Genomic DNA, 17,272 nt, shown 5'->3' with positions numbered 1-17,272 from the left:
TGATATTTTATGCTGTGCATCATCCATTTTCTCATCACAATTTTCAAATACTTATATCAAACGATAAATTCAAACGGCTGTAAATAATTTATGTCTATTTTCATTTAAAACAAAATAAGGTGAAGTGTGAAAGTGGAACACAACTTGTGGCTTAAGTATTAGACATAAGTTAACTATAATTATTAATTCTATAGCACATCACATCATGTCGATGGAACTAGAAGTACCACAAACCAACAAAACAAAACTCCTAAAACAGAATCATAAACATGAGCTTTGGGCAAAGATGCTTTTCATGCCCTATTTGTCCTTATTATTTATTAAGCCTCTCTTATATAATAACCCTCTCTCACACGTGAAACTCAATAACACTCACAAATGGATGCAAAAATGATTACACATAACATGAGCCTAACACCAACTTTAGCTCATTGGAACCTAAGACTCAAACCAAAACCCACTTTTGTAGTTGGAGTTCTTGCACGTCCTACAGAAGAAACATTAAGCAAAACTCATGTATACAAAGATAATTGGTTTGATAAGTTAGCTATAAACCATTTATCAAAAAGTGTTCAAGCTGCAACAGGTAGTTCATTTAGAGTGGATTTTGTAATTTTTTTATTTTATTGTTGATGAATTTGTGATGAGTTTTGAATCCTGTGTGCAGGAATCAGTAATGATAAGAGTGGTTTTGATAGCCTTGTTGAGGCAGCTACTGTGGCTTCGAAGAAATTTAGTCCTGTTCAACAGCAAGAAGTTGTTTTAGATGCACTTGATAGAGCCTTTCCAAAGCCAATACTTTCGGTGGTGAGTTCTTTTCAATTTTGTGTGATCTTCTTCTTGTGCTTTCTCATGTCTCATGTCTTTTACAAGTTTCAAACTATTAATGATTAATGTTGGAATCTAAGTACGAATGATTAACTCCTACATCAACTAGTAGAGAAAAAGTTAGATATATAAGAGATTTCACCTATAATCCCTTTGGTTTGGAATATATTTGAATATCATAAAATTAACAAAAACATAAACGGAGCAAAGTCGAATGTAGCGGAATGAAATAGAGCGAAAAGAATATTCCATTCTATTATATGAAAATTTTATAATAGAACATTAGAAAGAAAAAATATAGTAGTAAATGATGGAATGAAGCGAAATTCTTACCACTCTATTCTAGTATGTTTTAATCGATTTTAAATAATTCAAATATTGAAATATCACTCCATTTCTATCTCATAGTACCCCCTTCATTCCGATTTTATCAATCCAAACAAAACTTTAAAATTTTAAATAAATATAAAGTCTTTTAGATCTTGAATGCTTAATTCATTGCCACTTCTAATACTACTCGGATTCCTAAAAAATATAAATATATATATATATATATATATATATATATATATATATATATATATATATATATATATATATATATATATATATATATATATATATATATATATATAGTGTGTGTGTGTGTGTGAGGTTGTTGTTAATTTGAATGTTTGAGCATATAATATAATGAAGTATGATGGTAATTACTATGTTTACAGATAAGGAGAGTGATGCCACCATCAAAATTAGCAAGGGAATATTTTGCCGTCTTCACCACTTTGTTTTTTGCTTGGTTACTCGGTCCCTCCGAGGTAAAATTATATATATTTTTCATGACTTCTTTATATATTATATACTATATGATGTCATTTTTAATTTATAAACTAAGTGTATATTATTGACTTGAACAAATAATTATTCAAAATGAATTATACTGTCTAATCAGAATAGTTCGTTACACAATTTCAACAAGAGAAAAACATACCTTTACTTCTAGACCCATTAAAAAAATAGACCAAAATAAGACCAATTAAAAAATGTTACAATTTTTATTTAGGGTTGTCCTCGTTGTTGGCAAGCATGGTCTCATTTTTAATTAATTTTATTTTTTTACACAAGAAAGTGTATGGTTTGGGAAGGCATTATGAGATTCAATTAGGTAGAGCAGAAATAACTAATTCCATTGTTTGTGGAAAACTCTCATCTTGGCCGCTATTTACTATCCTAATCATTCCAGTGTCATTTGCCGACATAATGCTCTATTCTATGTTTCATAAGCTGCCACGTTGAGTTGTTACAATTCAAACAGTTTATAATCACTCACTCCATTTGGTAAAAAATAAGAACACTATGGTAGGCTTTCAATAAAATAAATAAATTTACTCAAGAAACAATTTTTTTTAACTAAAATGCATATTCTTAAAATAAATAAGCAGCCTCCAAGAAAGATGAATATAGGGTAATGGTTCTATGTTGAAGATGTTGACATGTGAAATGATAATCATTATCAATGTGTTTGGTGCATTCATCAAAGAGTAAGTTGTGTGAAATTTGAATAACGCTCTTGTTATCACAATACAGAGAGTTTATTCATAAAGTAACTAAAACAATCAAAACTATTTTGGTAGTGGTAAATATCATAGTATACTACTCAACTTTTGTAGAAGAGTGGAAGATAATATGTTGTTTCTTACTCTTTTAAGAAATAAAAGCTACAAAACTCTACAGTAGACACGATTTAAGGGTTACTAGTTTAATCTCCATAAGAAAAACAAGTAACTCTAGTGAAAATTATGAGAGAAAAAGAAAAATATAAAATTGGGTTCTCCGAAAATAATGAATGATACAAGTTTTAGTTTTTCACAGTGCTAAGTACTATAGTGGGAGAAAACGACATGATAAAAAACAGTAAGTTTTATTCCAGAGGATCATACAAATAACAACCCTTTTCAACATTTCAATAATCAAGAAACACATATATGAAAGAACGAGAAGACAACTTACCACATTTAACTTGTGGACGAAGAACAAATCAAGTAGAACCAAAAACTTTCAAAGAAGAAGAATCAGAGATATAATCACACAATTTTTTTAAAAGGAGACAAATTTGATGTGATATGCGATGATATTATATTAATATCATCAACAACATAAAGAACCACTTAACTCTAAAGTTCATTAAAACCGATGAAAACCGAAACTAGAAAACAAAAGAAAACGACTAGTCTGTCAGAATGCTTCCTTTCAGAAATTAAATTTTGTTGAGGAGTAGGGATGATAATGAGTACCCATTAGCATAAGTATTAGTCCCACGCTACCCGCTCCGTTTAGTAAATATGATACCCGTACCTGTCTCATACTCGTGAGGGTATCCGCGGGTTTTGAGATACCCACAGATATTTAGGATATCCATGAATACTATTATTTATTTTAAAAAAAATAATATAACTAATTAATTTTTTATTGCTAAAAAATATTTTCAAATTTTACCCATAACAATAATAACAAAAATAAATGACATTTATTTTATTTTTTTTCTTTTATTGGTTAGATTCAACAAAATAATAATAATAATAATAATAATAACAATTATAATAATAATAATAATTTTATATTTAACATAATAATAATAATAATAATAAATTTAGATTAAAAAATTAATATTTAAGTAATTTTGTTAATTATTAACGGATACGGATACCCGCAGATACGAGTATTATCAAAGTTGTATATGTGCTCGTAAGGAAACGGATAACTAAATATCTATTTATTTTATCAGTGGATCCATTAAGCTATCCAACCCATGCTCGTGACAGGACTTATCCGTGGGTACCTACGGATACATGTTTTTTTTGCCATTCCTATTGAGGAGTATTAGTAAAAGATATACGGTGAATACTTCCACAACAAGCAAATAATCTATAAAATCTATTAGAGGTATATTCACTTTAACCATAGCATGAAATATTATTTTGAGTCTTAACCATAGCATGAAATATATAATAAATGTAAAAAAATTAAGAATGGTTTTTTATATGATAAACCCCAAACAAAACGAATATATTCTTAAATAAACAAAATATAATATCTAGATCCACCTTTAGTAAGTACCGCAGGTGGACCCAATACATCAAAGTGAACTAAGTCAAAAAATGCATATGAAATTGAAACACTTTTACTAAAAGGTAAATCTAAAATTTTAGTAAATTTAAAACCATAACAATTTGAAATATCATTGGTTTCTAACTTTCTAAATCTTTAGTAGAAGTCAACTATTTTAATCTAGAAGAAGAAACATGTCTAGGAAAACAACTCTATAAATAAAAACTAGAAGATGAAGAATTCAAACAAAAAAGGATGATAAATAAGGAGTGAAAGTAAAAGGTGGCACATCCCAATCAGTCTCAAGGAATGTAGATCTCGCAAAAAACATAAAGTAGAAGAAAACATAACTGACTAACCAGAATATGATTAACTAATAGAAGCAGGACTCAAACTGAGGTTAAGAATATAATAAACATTAGATAATGATAAATTATGTCCTCTTTGATTCTATAAGAGCCAATTTAACCTATAAACTAGTCATGATCGACTAAAATTCTTGAATAATCATATTATTTTTTAAGAGCTATAATGCCACTCTTCAGTTGACAATATTTTGCAATATTAGATTGATTAGACAAATATTTTAAATGGTCTGAAACCTCTTTAGCAATATCATATTTTGTTATTTGCATACCTATTAACTGAAAAGCATAATTATTGATCAAAGTTTCTTTGAATTACTAACATTTCATGTTTCTAATTCTTTCACATATTTTACTTTATATTTTTTCCGATGAACTTAACACAAACTCGTTCAATGTAATTCTCCATTCTCTTTCCTTTTAAAAAAAATTCTTTACATAATTTCAATAAGAATAAATTTTTTGGTTGAAAGGGATACTAAAAAATTTAAAATATTTGTGTCAATGTAAGCGTTTTATTTCTTTGAGAAAAATAGTTGTTTACCTCAATAAAATAACATAAGGTAGAAGATGCTTATGGATATTATATTTATACTTTTTAAAATGTCATTGTTGATGACTAAAACATTAATCTTATTACACTATGCAAAGGTGAGAGAATCAGAAGTCAATGGAAAAAAAGAAAAAAATATTGTCTACATAAAAAAGTGCAGGTACCTTTACTTTCCTTCTTTAAATTTTAATCTTTATTAAAAAATTGTTCATAATATACTAATTATTTTCACATGAATGGATCTTGTCCTAAAATTTGTTTAAACAATACATGCAGATTCTTAGAAGAAACAAATTGTGTTGGAATGTGTACTAATCTCTGCAAAATGCCATCTCAAATATTCATAAAAGACTCCTTTGGTATGCCAGTCAACATGGTCCCAAGTAAGTACTATTCCCACAAATATTTTACTAGTAAACAATAATCCAAATTAGTTTTCGAAATATACAATAAATATCATATGTACAAATATACATTATTCTAGTTCTGAAATTGAAGATTATTTTACAGATTTTGATGATATGAGTTGTGAGATGATATTTGGCCAGGAACCACCACCATCAACTGATGATCCTGCACTCAAGCAACCCTGTTATAAAATATGTAATAATATAATTATTTTCACAATATTGCTTATATTTATTTTGAGAATAATGTAACTAACCTCTTCACATATAATGCAGGCAAAGCAAAGAAAAACCATGCAACAAATTGTCTTAGCTAATGTACCAAGTATGGAGATAGCAATTACAAAAACATCAAATTTGACAATAAACACTAAGAGCTAAATGAATTAAAGTTGTTTCACTATGGACAAATTATGTCGTTCATTGTTTATCAAAAAAAATTATCGTTCATTGCATTTGTATTTTTTAATAAAGTAACAATTTAGTCCTTAGATTATTATTTTGTCTAATTTAATCTTAAAATATATTAAAATGATCAATTTGTCTAATTTGATATGTATTTTTTAATAAATTATCAATTCAGTCCTTAGACTATCATTTTACAAAAATGTCAAATATAGAAAGATCTAATGAACGCAAATTTGTGTTCCCATACCAGGTCTTTAATTTTTTTTGTTGCTAAGTGTTGTGAAATTGATTGTAGCATTTGTGGTTTATCCTTTTTCTTATAAGAGGAAGTTAGCTCTATTTTTTTTACGTGGACTACTCTTTCCCTTGCTTCCATATGCTAGGTATTTGGAGGTTTTGAACTTATCACATATATCTTCAATACAAATTTTCCCTCGCCAAAAAATGTCCTTATTTATAGGTTATTGTATTGTATGTAGTGTTAGTGTAAGCCTATAAGTCAGTAGTTTCGGTATTTGTATCGAAGTATTTATTAATAATAAAAGTTTTTATTTTATTTTGTTTTTTTAAAGTAATAAAGTCTCTAGAATAGTTAGTCCGTTTAATGAAAAACAAGTATGGCTTAATCATGAGGTCCCATTAAACATAAGGTTGCTATTATTAAAGTATAAGTAGTCAAGCTTTGTTGTGAAGTAAGATAAATTTAAAGCATGAGACTATTATGTGGATTGACTGATGATCACATCTCATAGATCATGGATAAAGAGTTATAAAGTCCTCACATAGGTATGAATATTAAGAGTAATATTTATACTTGATTGACCTGCTATGATAATACTACATAGAATATTATGCAAAATTTCATAAGTTATTCTCATGATGATAGTTGTGTATACCACTGTTCGACCTTAAATCACGATGGACCCTAGATATGGAGTCGAGTACTTTATTACTAATCAAAACTCATTCGTAACTTGATGACCAAAAAGACAGTTGATGGGTACTCCATAAATCATGCTAAGGGACATGAGTTATCTATATGGAATTTTCCCATCCTGCATAATAAGATAAATGTATAAGGATCCAATATTGAACTGGACAAGGGTGGCACAGTCTATACTTTATGTTCAATATAGACATGATTAGGGATGACAATTTGGTCCATACCCTATGGGTACCCGTAAAAAATGCCCACAACTGGTGAATTGTAGAACATCATAAAATATAATGCATTGGAGTAGAATATATAATACTTTAAGGTACTGTGCACTTAAGTGAAATACAAAACAATGTAAGCTACAGTGTACTTAAGTTGGTTTTTTTAGCTTGTAGCCTAAACAAGTGGATCTATAAATAGAACCTTTGGGAAGAAGCTAACACACTTGATGAAAATTTGTTTTGAACTCTCTCTCTCTCTCTCTCTCTCTCTCTCTCTCTCTCTCTCTCTCTCTCTCTGTTAAGGTCTTCATTCGTAGCAGCTAGCACTAAAATTGAAGGCACTTTATTCATGTGGACTGAGTAGAGGTGTTGTTCTTTGATCAACAAATGCTTTCATTCACACCTTCACCTTGAGTCTTCACATCTTCAAATGCTCAACCATGGTTACAAACAACACCATTAGCTATAGCAATATCAACCTCAACATCTTCATGAATATGATTATCATTATCCTTATGCACATGAGGCTCTATCAACATGTCGTACATGATATCTGTCACATCCTTATCACCATCAAGATTTCTCAAGTTTGTTTCCTGGATATCTTTATTATGATGATTTCTCATAGACCTAAACTTGAGTGGAACAACACTCATACTTCCACCAGTAGCTAGACCAGACTTATCAACAACTGGAATGTTTAGAGAACTAGTTGATACATATATCTTGTGACTGGACTTCAACTCACCATCTCCAACTTAACGAATCATCCTATCATGTCTTTGGTTAACCACATTTTCCGACATATGGGAAGTCATTATATTTGGATGAATTATGCCATAACCATCCTTCTTTAGCTTTTTCTTCCTAACCAAAGTAGGTTGTTCAAAGTTAGGAGGACCTACAGCCTGACTGCCAGCCTTCCCTTCAATGACCCTTTCTTGCTTGGGTTTCACACCATTCTCAAGAGGTAACTCAAACTCCTGAGACAGATATCGGGACACTTGTTTTGATATCTAAGTTTGTCGCACGCTCGCGAAAAATGAACAGAGTCGCCACCAATATATTTATCCCATAAGGGAAAGGAATATCAGGAAACCTAACAAAGGAAGGAACAGGGTCTTGCGACCAGAGAATCAAGGTACGGGAGTCGGTTACGCAAGGGGAAGGTATTAGCACCCCTCACGCCCATCGTACTCGATGGTATCCACCTATGTTTGTTTCTATCTAAAGGGTGTGTACTATGTCTATGTCTAAATGCGAAATGAATGCAAAATGTAGGGAAAACAAAGAATTGTACTCGCACGGGCCCTACCCCGCTGCCTACGTATCCTTTTCAGGAATCAGAGTTACCGTAGCTCGGCTAACGATTTTCCGTTTGTTTTTGTGTTTTTTAGTTGGGCGGAGTTAACGCTCACGCTCTTGCATAAGGGATCGACCTAGGATGCAGTGGAGCGGAGGTAACGGTGCCCTTAGGTGCCAGGCAGGCAAAAGAAAAAGAAATGATTGGTTTGTGTCTTTTAGGGTAATTCCATGATGACGAGAACCTACTACAAGGTCTCGCATCACTTCCTCACTTTTGTTTTAAGTCTGAACATTTATTAGGTTTTTTGAAGTGTTTTTGGTTGGTGTTTTTTAAGGGGATTTTATTCAAGTATTTATTAATGTTTTATGGTTGTAAAAGAAAAAAGAATGCAAAAAGGGGGAGACTAGCCTATTTTCTATATTCTATGTTGTTCTAATTCTACAAGAAAATAAGGGAGGAAAAAGCAATTAAATGGAAAAGACAATACTAAGGATCAAGGGCATTTTAGACATTTCACATATATGGAAAATATTCACAAAGAAAGAAAGAATTAAATCTAAACTATTTGTGAAAATATATTCATGAACTATCTCATTTTTATTTCAGAAAAAAAGCTAATTTGAATTAATAAAGAAGACTATTATCTATTTATGGTTTTTTTTTTGTATGAAAAACTATTTATTAAAATTCTACAAAAATACTAATTAAAAGTCACTTAAAAGAAATTTAAAAAAAAACTAGTTGGTAGGAAAATTATTTTTGTTGTTTTTTATCTAAAAGAAAAAAACAATTAATCAATCAAAGAGAATAAAAGAAAAAAACTATTTTTATTACCTAGTTTGGTGAGGGAGGAGAGAGAGAGAGTAGTGAGAGAAAGGAGAAAGAGAGTAGAGAGAGAGAGAGAGAGGAGAGAGAGAGAGGAGAGAGAGAGAGAGGAGAGAGAGAGAGAGAGAGAGAGGAGAGAGAGGAGAGAGAGAGAGGGAGAGAGAGGGGGAGAGGTATAGTGATATAGTGAAGAGTGGAGGTGAGAAATGGTTGATGTATGAGTTTCTATTTATATTGCCAACCATTAGTTTGTGATTCTCAATCCTTGAATGTGGGACTTGGAATAGTTTGCAATACCTCTTTCTCATTTTTCCAATGTGGGACTTGTAGCACAACTTTTTCATCTTTCCAATGTGGGACTTTAATGTGTGTGTAGTGCAATTGTGTGTTGTTTTGTTTTTTTTTTTTTCATGTTGTGGTGCTTACTTTGGACACTTATATCTCAAGCCATGGGTTGTTAACTGATGCAAGAATGGTGTCATATCAAAGAGGGCATGGGATAGAACAAGATTGGTGTTGAAAATATCTCAAAATAAAGCCTAAAAGTATGAGAAAAATGGCCTTGAATTCATGCGAATACCACTGCACACGCCCAGCAGCTTGCTGTCACATGCGTATGGCCAGAACGTGACTCTGCAAGGGTGGTACTTTGAGCCTCTCTATCTCGATCAATACATGTCCAAAATCAGTGATACTGGTCTCATTGGATAGAGGACATGGCAAGGAATAGCTTAGAACTGGGCTTGTTTAAGATAGAGACTTGTGGAGGAAGAAATAGGCTTTGACATTTGGTCCACCACGTGTTTGCTGAAATGCGTTGCGTGCCCAGAATTCTGTGTCATGGCTGCCTGCAGAATTTGGTCAGGGTTGGGGCACCACTTTGAAGGCTTGTATCTCACTCAATATTTGCTCAATTGTCCCAATTCTTGTTTCTATGGATAGATGACATGGCAAAGAAGAGAATGATACCAAGTTTGCGTTCATATCACTTCTGTACAGCTCTAAAAATGACTGGAGATTTGGCATGCCATGTGTTTGTGAAAATGCCAGGTCATGACCTGACTGGTGACCTGGAATGTGACTTGATTCAAATGAGTTTCCAGCAACTTCACACCACTTTAACTCTTCATACAAGCTTCAAATGAAAAAGTGTCCAACTACAAAGTTGTTCTCCTCCATGAGAGGAACAACTTTGATGTTGGAAATTTCTCCGAAAAATGCCGTTTGCCACGTGTAATCTGGTGCTGAAGTGGACTGCTCAACAAGATTTAAGACATCAAAAATTTTTCTAAGTGTTGGAATGTCCTTTTTTCTATTTTTCCCAACTTTTTGCCGAACTCCCGATTTTATCCATTCTTCGACTTTTCTTGATTAATTTTCCACCAAAAGTCAATATTTGAATAATTTTCCCGATTTTGACCCAAAAGTCAACTGTTCTGATTTTTCCGACTATTGATGAAATTCCCGATTAAATCTCTTCCACTCACATCCAGTCAAACAAACACGTCCACACAGTCATTATGAGAAGTTTTCCACACATAGAAGCCACTTCTGATTAAATGTTGACCAGAAAGTCAACTGGTTGACTTTGGTCAAAGAAACCCTGATTTAAAGAACCAGATGATTTGCAAGCTTGTACCCTCTAATCAATGCCCTGATTTGAAGCAGAGAGACACCCCAATCCAGGAGGACTTCAATGAACATAGAGCCACATGATTATACTTCAGTTTTCTCATTCTCTGATCATACTTCTTTGCAATAAAGCTCCTCCTTGTTAATCTTTGAATAGTACCAATGGTATGAATGCATGCATGTGAGTTATAGCCTAAATGATGTATGTACATGAACGCAAAGCCTAAGCCAGTTAGAAGTAAAGGGTAGGACAAATTTGGGGTATGACAGCCCCCAGCCAGTGGTAGTTCCATCTTTTACTACTTTCACTGCCTCTTTGTAAGAAGAGATGGATGCTTTCTTTTTGGAAGATTCGTCTTCCAAAGAGAGACCTTGGAACCACGTTCCTTCCATATTATCAGCGCCAATGAAAGAGAAAGTGGATAAGTGGCTCACCATCAAGGCTTGCTCCCCACTTATTGTTACCAATTTTCCATTTGTTACAAATTTTAACTTTTGATGGAGCGTAGAAGTTACTGCCCCTGCTTCATGGATCCATGGTCGTCCTAACAGACAGCTATAAGCAGCTTGAATGTCCATGACCTGGAAGGTGATTTGAAATGTATGTGGACCAATTGTCATGGGAAGGTTGACTTTGCCAATAACAGATTTTCGAGATCCATCAAATGCTTTGACTACTACACCACTGTACTTCATAGGCATTCCTTGGTAAGATAAACGAGCAAGAGTCGTCTTCGGCATCACATTCAAGGAAGATCCGGTGTCTACCAGCATGTTGGACAAAGAGTCTGACTGGCAGTTCATAGAAATGTGCAGAGCAAGATTGTGATTTCTTCCCTCCTTGGGGAGTTCTTCATCACAGAAGCTTAAATTGTTGCAAGTTGTTATGTTGGCTATTATCCCATCAAAGTGGTCAATAGTCACATCGTGGTCTACAAAAGCTTGATCCAAAACTCTCATCAGGGCTTCCCTATGGGCTTTAGAGTTTAAAAGCAACGAAAGTATTGAGTTCTTTGAAGGAGTATGCATAAGCTGATCCACAATTTTGTATTCGCTTCTTTTGATCAGTTTCAGGATTTCATCAAAGTTAGGATTGACATTGGTTCCATTGGATTGGCCAACATCAGTGTTTGTATTACTGATAGGAATTTCCACAGGATTCCCCACCGGCGTATCAACAGGATTTTGCCTGGTTGCAGGAGCAACGGGCTGCTTTGAAGGTAGTGGAGTGTACACACATCCACTTCTTGTTACTCGACTCACATCGGCGATATTCACGACAGGTGAAAGAGTAGGTATGGGAACTTCTTGTCCATTCTTTATCATTGTTGCATTGTAGTTGTAGGGAACTGCCTTGTCAGAGTCATAAGGAACAGGTCCAGGTAGACAAATGATCAAAGAAGCAACAAGAACCCTTGGCTTGTTGTAAGTAACCTCTAGGCGCTCAGGCATGCTGAAATAAGGAATGATGATGTTAACTTCAGGCGTTATCGAGTTGATATCTAAGACTAAATGCTCATGCGGACAACATTCTATCATGTTAACTTCATCTTCATTCCTATTTCTGAAGATTTGAATAGTACCATCATCTAGCAAAACTTGAAGATCTCTTCTCACAGTCGAACATCCATGAGGATCTACGCAACATATGCTACAGGAACCATAGTGATGTCGGCGAAAGTCTCGCATTTGACAGAGAGTGGCGTGCATTTGTACCAAATTTGCTCTTGATAAGTTTATGTCGTAGATTCGGTATTGCCCAGGGCCTTCACGAACTAGGTTTACAGCATGCCCTCCATGATTGGGCAGCGGATTTGCTTGCACATTCGGATTTAAATTTATGAAAGAGAGAAAATTTGATCTAACCAACCTCTGAACTTCATGTTTCAAAGCTATGCAATGCTCGAGATCATGGTCGGGTGCTCATTGATGATAAGGGCACGAGATCTCAGCTTTGTACCACCATGGGAGTTTCTCAGGTACTGGTGGTGGTGCTTTAGTTTGAACAAGACCTCTTTCAATCAAAGCAGGATACAACTCTGTGTAGGTCATTGGAATCAGATCGAACTGTAAAGCTCTTTGCACACGATTCTGATTGTTGTTGAACTGTTGAGCCTGTTGTTGAGGCTGTTGTTGTTGAAACTGCGGGGTAAATCCCGGATTCGGTGCTGCATTAACGGCTGGTGCGATAGCAGCAATCTGTCGTTGACGATTGACATTTCCTCTTGGCTTTCCTTGGGATACCATATCAACACTTGGTTCTTTCTTCTTTGGGAAACCACTTCCAAACTTTTTGGTTCCACTTGAAGATCCACCTTCTTTAGTTAGTCGTCCGATTCGGACTCCTTCTTCTAGACGCATCCCCATGTTTACCATTTCGGTGAAATCACATGGAGCACTAGCAATCATGCGTTCATAATAAAATGGGCCAAGAGTATTCAAGAAGATCTTTGTCATCTCTTTCTCTTTTAACGGTGGATTAATCTGAGCAGCAGTTTCTCTCCATCGTTGGGCATATTCTTTGAAAGCTTCATGGTCTTTTTGAGCCATGGATCGGAGCTGGTCTCTGTCTGGAGCCATATCCGATTTGTATTTGTATTGTCGGACGAAGGCCTCGCCTAGGTCGTTGAAAGTCCGAATGTTGGTGCTATCCAATCCTGTGTACCACTTCAGTGCGGCACCAGTCAAACTATCTTGAAAGTAATGGATGAGCAACTGATGATTATCTGCATAAGTAGACATCTTCCTAGCATACATCAGGAGATGGCTTTGTGGACAAGAAATACCTTTGTACTTCTCAAAGTCAGGGACCTTGAATTTAGCTGGTATTTGTACACTGGGAACTAAACATAGCTCTTGGGCATTCTTCCCGAAGAAGTCTTTCCCACGAATAGCTTTGACTTCTAGTTGTATCTTGTTAAATTGCTCTTGGAGATCTTCCATGAGGTTACGCTGATTTGTGCTATCACCTTGATCGTGATAAATCTCGTTGCCCTCATAAGGAACAGTGTGAACCATAGGAGTTGCAACCGTCATAATGGGTTGAGAAACCGACATAGTGACTTGAGAAAAGGTTACCCCCTGATTTGGAGTGAACACTGAACTTTGTGCAGTAGGCGCTTCAGTTGTGGTTGCTTGAACCCCAGAAACATTATGGCGAAAACCTGTACCGAAGCTGAAAGGCGTGCCCCAACCTTCTGGCATGGAGAAAGATGGAATGCTGAATGCAACTGTAGAGACTGGAGTAGTGATCTCAGATATCACTGTTGCTTGACTGTTGGGTGGTGGCTGTTGATTCTGCGCAACCACTAAGGAGTCAACCAGAGTAGTGAGACTTTCCAACTTTTCTTGAAGGGTGGTCACTATACCACGGAGCTCAATATTCTCTTGTTCAGAGCTTTCCATCACTCTTCTTTTGCTTGAACGAGTATTGTATTTGTGATCTGATTGCGAGCGCGATCGAGAAACTTTGAGGCGCGACAGCTTGACAGTCTAATGGAGGAAAATCCAAAAGATGAGACTCTAGACAACAGACTCAAAATGCAGAATGATGTATGCAAAAAAGTTTATGATTTTTTCAAATATTTTAAAGATTATTTTCTTGCAAACATTTGAACACAAACTATCAATTTATTGAAATGCTGGGAAAGTGTTACAACATTGGAGCGTGGCTCCTACAAAAGCAAATGATAAATAAAAGCTAAACATTCCTAAGCATCCTCATCGGATGAAGAACCAAATGCGTTATACAGCTTGAGCTTCATGATTTCTTTCCCATAGTAAGCTTTCAACTCGGCCTTTTCGGTCCTTAGTTTGTCAACAACATTCTTCTAATCGTCAGGAGTTGGGGCGTTGCTTGTTGAGCCTTCAAGCTTTTTCTTGCTTTCTTTAATATACCTCCTGATTGCAGCGTCTTTTCGACGGATCTTCTCATCTTTACTCATGAGCCATCCATCTTGACAGTAGAGGGTTTCTTCGTGATCTTTCACCCGTTTCTTCAACTTTTTGTTTTCCACATCAGTCTTACGAAACTTGTCTTCCCAAGCGTCTTTCTCTAACCTTATCTTGGCCAGAGTCTCTTGGTATTCCTCCATAGTGTCAATTCGAATGTTGGGTAGTTTAGATACCACAGGGAACATGGGTTTTTCATAATCATAAGGCATTTGAAACTCCTTTGCTCTTTTCTTTACCCAACAGGTGTAGGCATCCATGGCAATGCAATTCCTTACCCCACCTTTTTCTTTCCTTCGGATGTCGTACCAAGCTCTCACCATTCTTGCTTTTAACCCTTGAGGATCCTCCCCCTCTTGATAGAAGTAGCTTTCCACTATGAGACCAATGGGTTTAACTGAATTTGCATATCTGAGTTGTCGTCGGGCTAAGATCGGATTGTAGTTAATTCCTCCTTGTGTACAAATGAGGGGTACGTTGGCGAACTCTCCACAACTGTCAATGGTTTTTGTACCACAGCGAGCCAAAGTATACCAATGAATATCATTATTAGTAAGGTACATAAGTCTTCGAGGCCAACGCAAGCCTTCTCGGTTTTCCTTGAAGATAGGAGACTTAGGTAAGTGTGAAACAATCCATTTGAACAACAGAGGTGCACAACACACAATGATCCCATCGCCTTGGCGATTTCTGTGATGGACAGAGAAATACATGTCACCAAGCAAAGTCGGAACAGGATTTCCAATCAAAAAGATTTTTATGGCGTTGATATCAACAAAGTCGTTGACGTTGGGAAACAGAACCAACCCATAGATGAGCAAAGCTAATATAGCTTCAAAAGCTATTAGGCTACCAATTTCGGCGAAATCAAAAGCTTTCTTCATTAAGAACTTCGAAGTCAAACCTGGGAGATTTCCTTTGGTAGCCCAATTACTGTCTACTTCGGATTTCTTCAAGTGAATACTTGCTGCAATGACTTGTGATTTAGGAATGGCTTCCAAACCATTGAAAGGTATTTTGTCAGACAAAGGAATACCCAACAGATTGGCATATTCTTCTAAGGTTGGTACCAACTGGTAGTCTGGAAAGGTGAAACACCGGTAGACGGGATCATAGAACTGAACCAGAGTTTTGAGAAGTCCTTCATCAACATGAATGTTCAAGATAGGCAAAAGCTTTCCATGGCTTTTCCTAAAATCGGAAGGATCTTGTACCAAAGATGCTAACTCTCTCAGTTTTTCCACATTAGGCATTTTGAAACCGTACCTTTTGGTATGCCTCTTTACCCATTCCATAACTTAATCCTATAATGTTTGCAAAGAAAATTCTCTAAATTTTTGGAAAAATCATGTTTTTATGAAAAGATGGATTTTCAATGAATGTATGAATGCATGGATGCATGAATACCACATATACAAACATGGTAAAGCAAACATGATAATGCAAACATGGTAATATAAACATGGTACACATAGGCTCAAAGGTTCAATGTCACGAGCATGAGGTCAGAGAACCAAACATGGGATAGTACTAGGGGTTAATCACCTGCACAACATGTTCTACTGATACGTTAGAGCCTACATTCTTCTTTCAGATATTACCGGCTTGCACAACTGAACTTGTGAGCTAGCAATATTCTCAAGAAAAACTCGTCTGAGTGTGGCTCTCCGCATGACAACTAATCCAAGTCTTCACCTGAATAGTTTCTGTGCCACAACCTAATAAGGCCAGGATGGGTTAATAGGTTCTACGGCCAACTCAGCTTCTACGGTTCAATGAAAGCAACAATATCTTCGCAACTGAACTTGCTAAACATATACTACCAACAAGGAACCTCCACTGAGCGGAAGGATTCTCATGACAGCTTGTTAAGGACTGAACTCCTTGTATGCCATACATGACTATACCCTCCACCTAATTCTTATGTGTACTTAATCCGGGTTAGGATTTGTCCATAATGTATCACTTGTAACAGAACCACACAAGTAACAGAACCACTGAACCACACATGTAACAAGAATGAAATGAAAACATAACAATTAGAATTAACCCTTTCTTTGGAAACAATAAAAAGATAGTCCCCAGTGAAGTCGCCATTTTTCTGTCGCGTGAAAATCGAGATGAGACACCGGATGCCTTCTCTGGGCTCGGGCTCAAGAAAATGATTTTTGTTTTTGTCACGACCAAACTTTTTATTGTTTCCAATGCAGGAAAAGGAAAAAAGTTGCACAAACCTTAAAATATATGCAATGTAAATAATACAAAATTAAAAGCAATGCAAAAAGGGGGGAGAGATTCCGGGTAAGAGGGTTGGTTATACGAAGGGAAGGTATTAGCACCCAACGTATCTATAGTACTCTATAGGTTTCTTTGTTATGTTTGTCTGTTTATTTCATGCTATGCTATAAGGGAGGTTTTCTGTTGTTAGATAGGTGGGATCTAAGGTATTTGTTTGATTATGCTCGCAAAGATCATCGCAATCTTCTGCATACATATCCCTTAGAGGGAATCAGAGCATCTGTAGCTCGGGGTCTACGGGTGCTAAGGTTTGAGTGGTTTGAGGGAGATAGAAGTTTTGCTCGCCAAGGATACAACCTTGTGCCTACGTATTCTCAAAGGGATGTTGAGAAAGTCAGAGCAATCGTAGTTCCCACTTATGCTAGTGGAAGCAAAGGATAAGAGACAAATGTCATCTAAATGCTCGATGTATTTAATCTATTTCATCACATACATC

The 17,272-nt window shown here is 35.4% G+C and overlaps 1 protein-coding gene across 1 annotated transcript; it reads left to right on the top strand.

Moving 5' to 3' along the window:
* The first annotated feature begins 337 nt into the window (after positions 1-337).
* Positions 338-5,786, top strand: LOC131619787 (beta-carotene isomerase D27, chloroplastic-like). Its single transcript, XM_058890849.1, has 7 exons — positions 338-586; positions 668-807; positions 1,551-1,643; positions 4,950-5,011; positions 5,128-5,234; positions 5,362-5,454; positions 5,535-5,786. The coding sequence occupies exons 1-7, from the start codon at positions 379-381 to the stop codon at positions 5,573-5,575; spliced, it is 744 nt and encodes a 247-aa protein (XP_058746832.1). The 5' UTR covers positions 338-378; the 3' UTR covers positions 5,576-5,786.
* Positions 5,787-17,272: the final 11,486 nt, after the last annotated feature.

This window comes from Vicia villosa, linkage group LG1 (assembly GCF_029867415.1).
Source record: "Vicia villosa cultivar HV-30 ecotype Madison, WI linkage group LG1, Vvil1.0, whole genome shotgun sequence".
Lineage (NCBI taxonomy): Eukaryota > Viridiplantae > Streptophyta > Magnoliopsida > Fabales > Fabaceae > Vicia > Vicia villosa.
The sequence above is the reverse complement of the archived record's forward strand: the minus strand, read 5'-3'. Positions and strand labels throughout refer to the sequence as shown.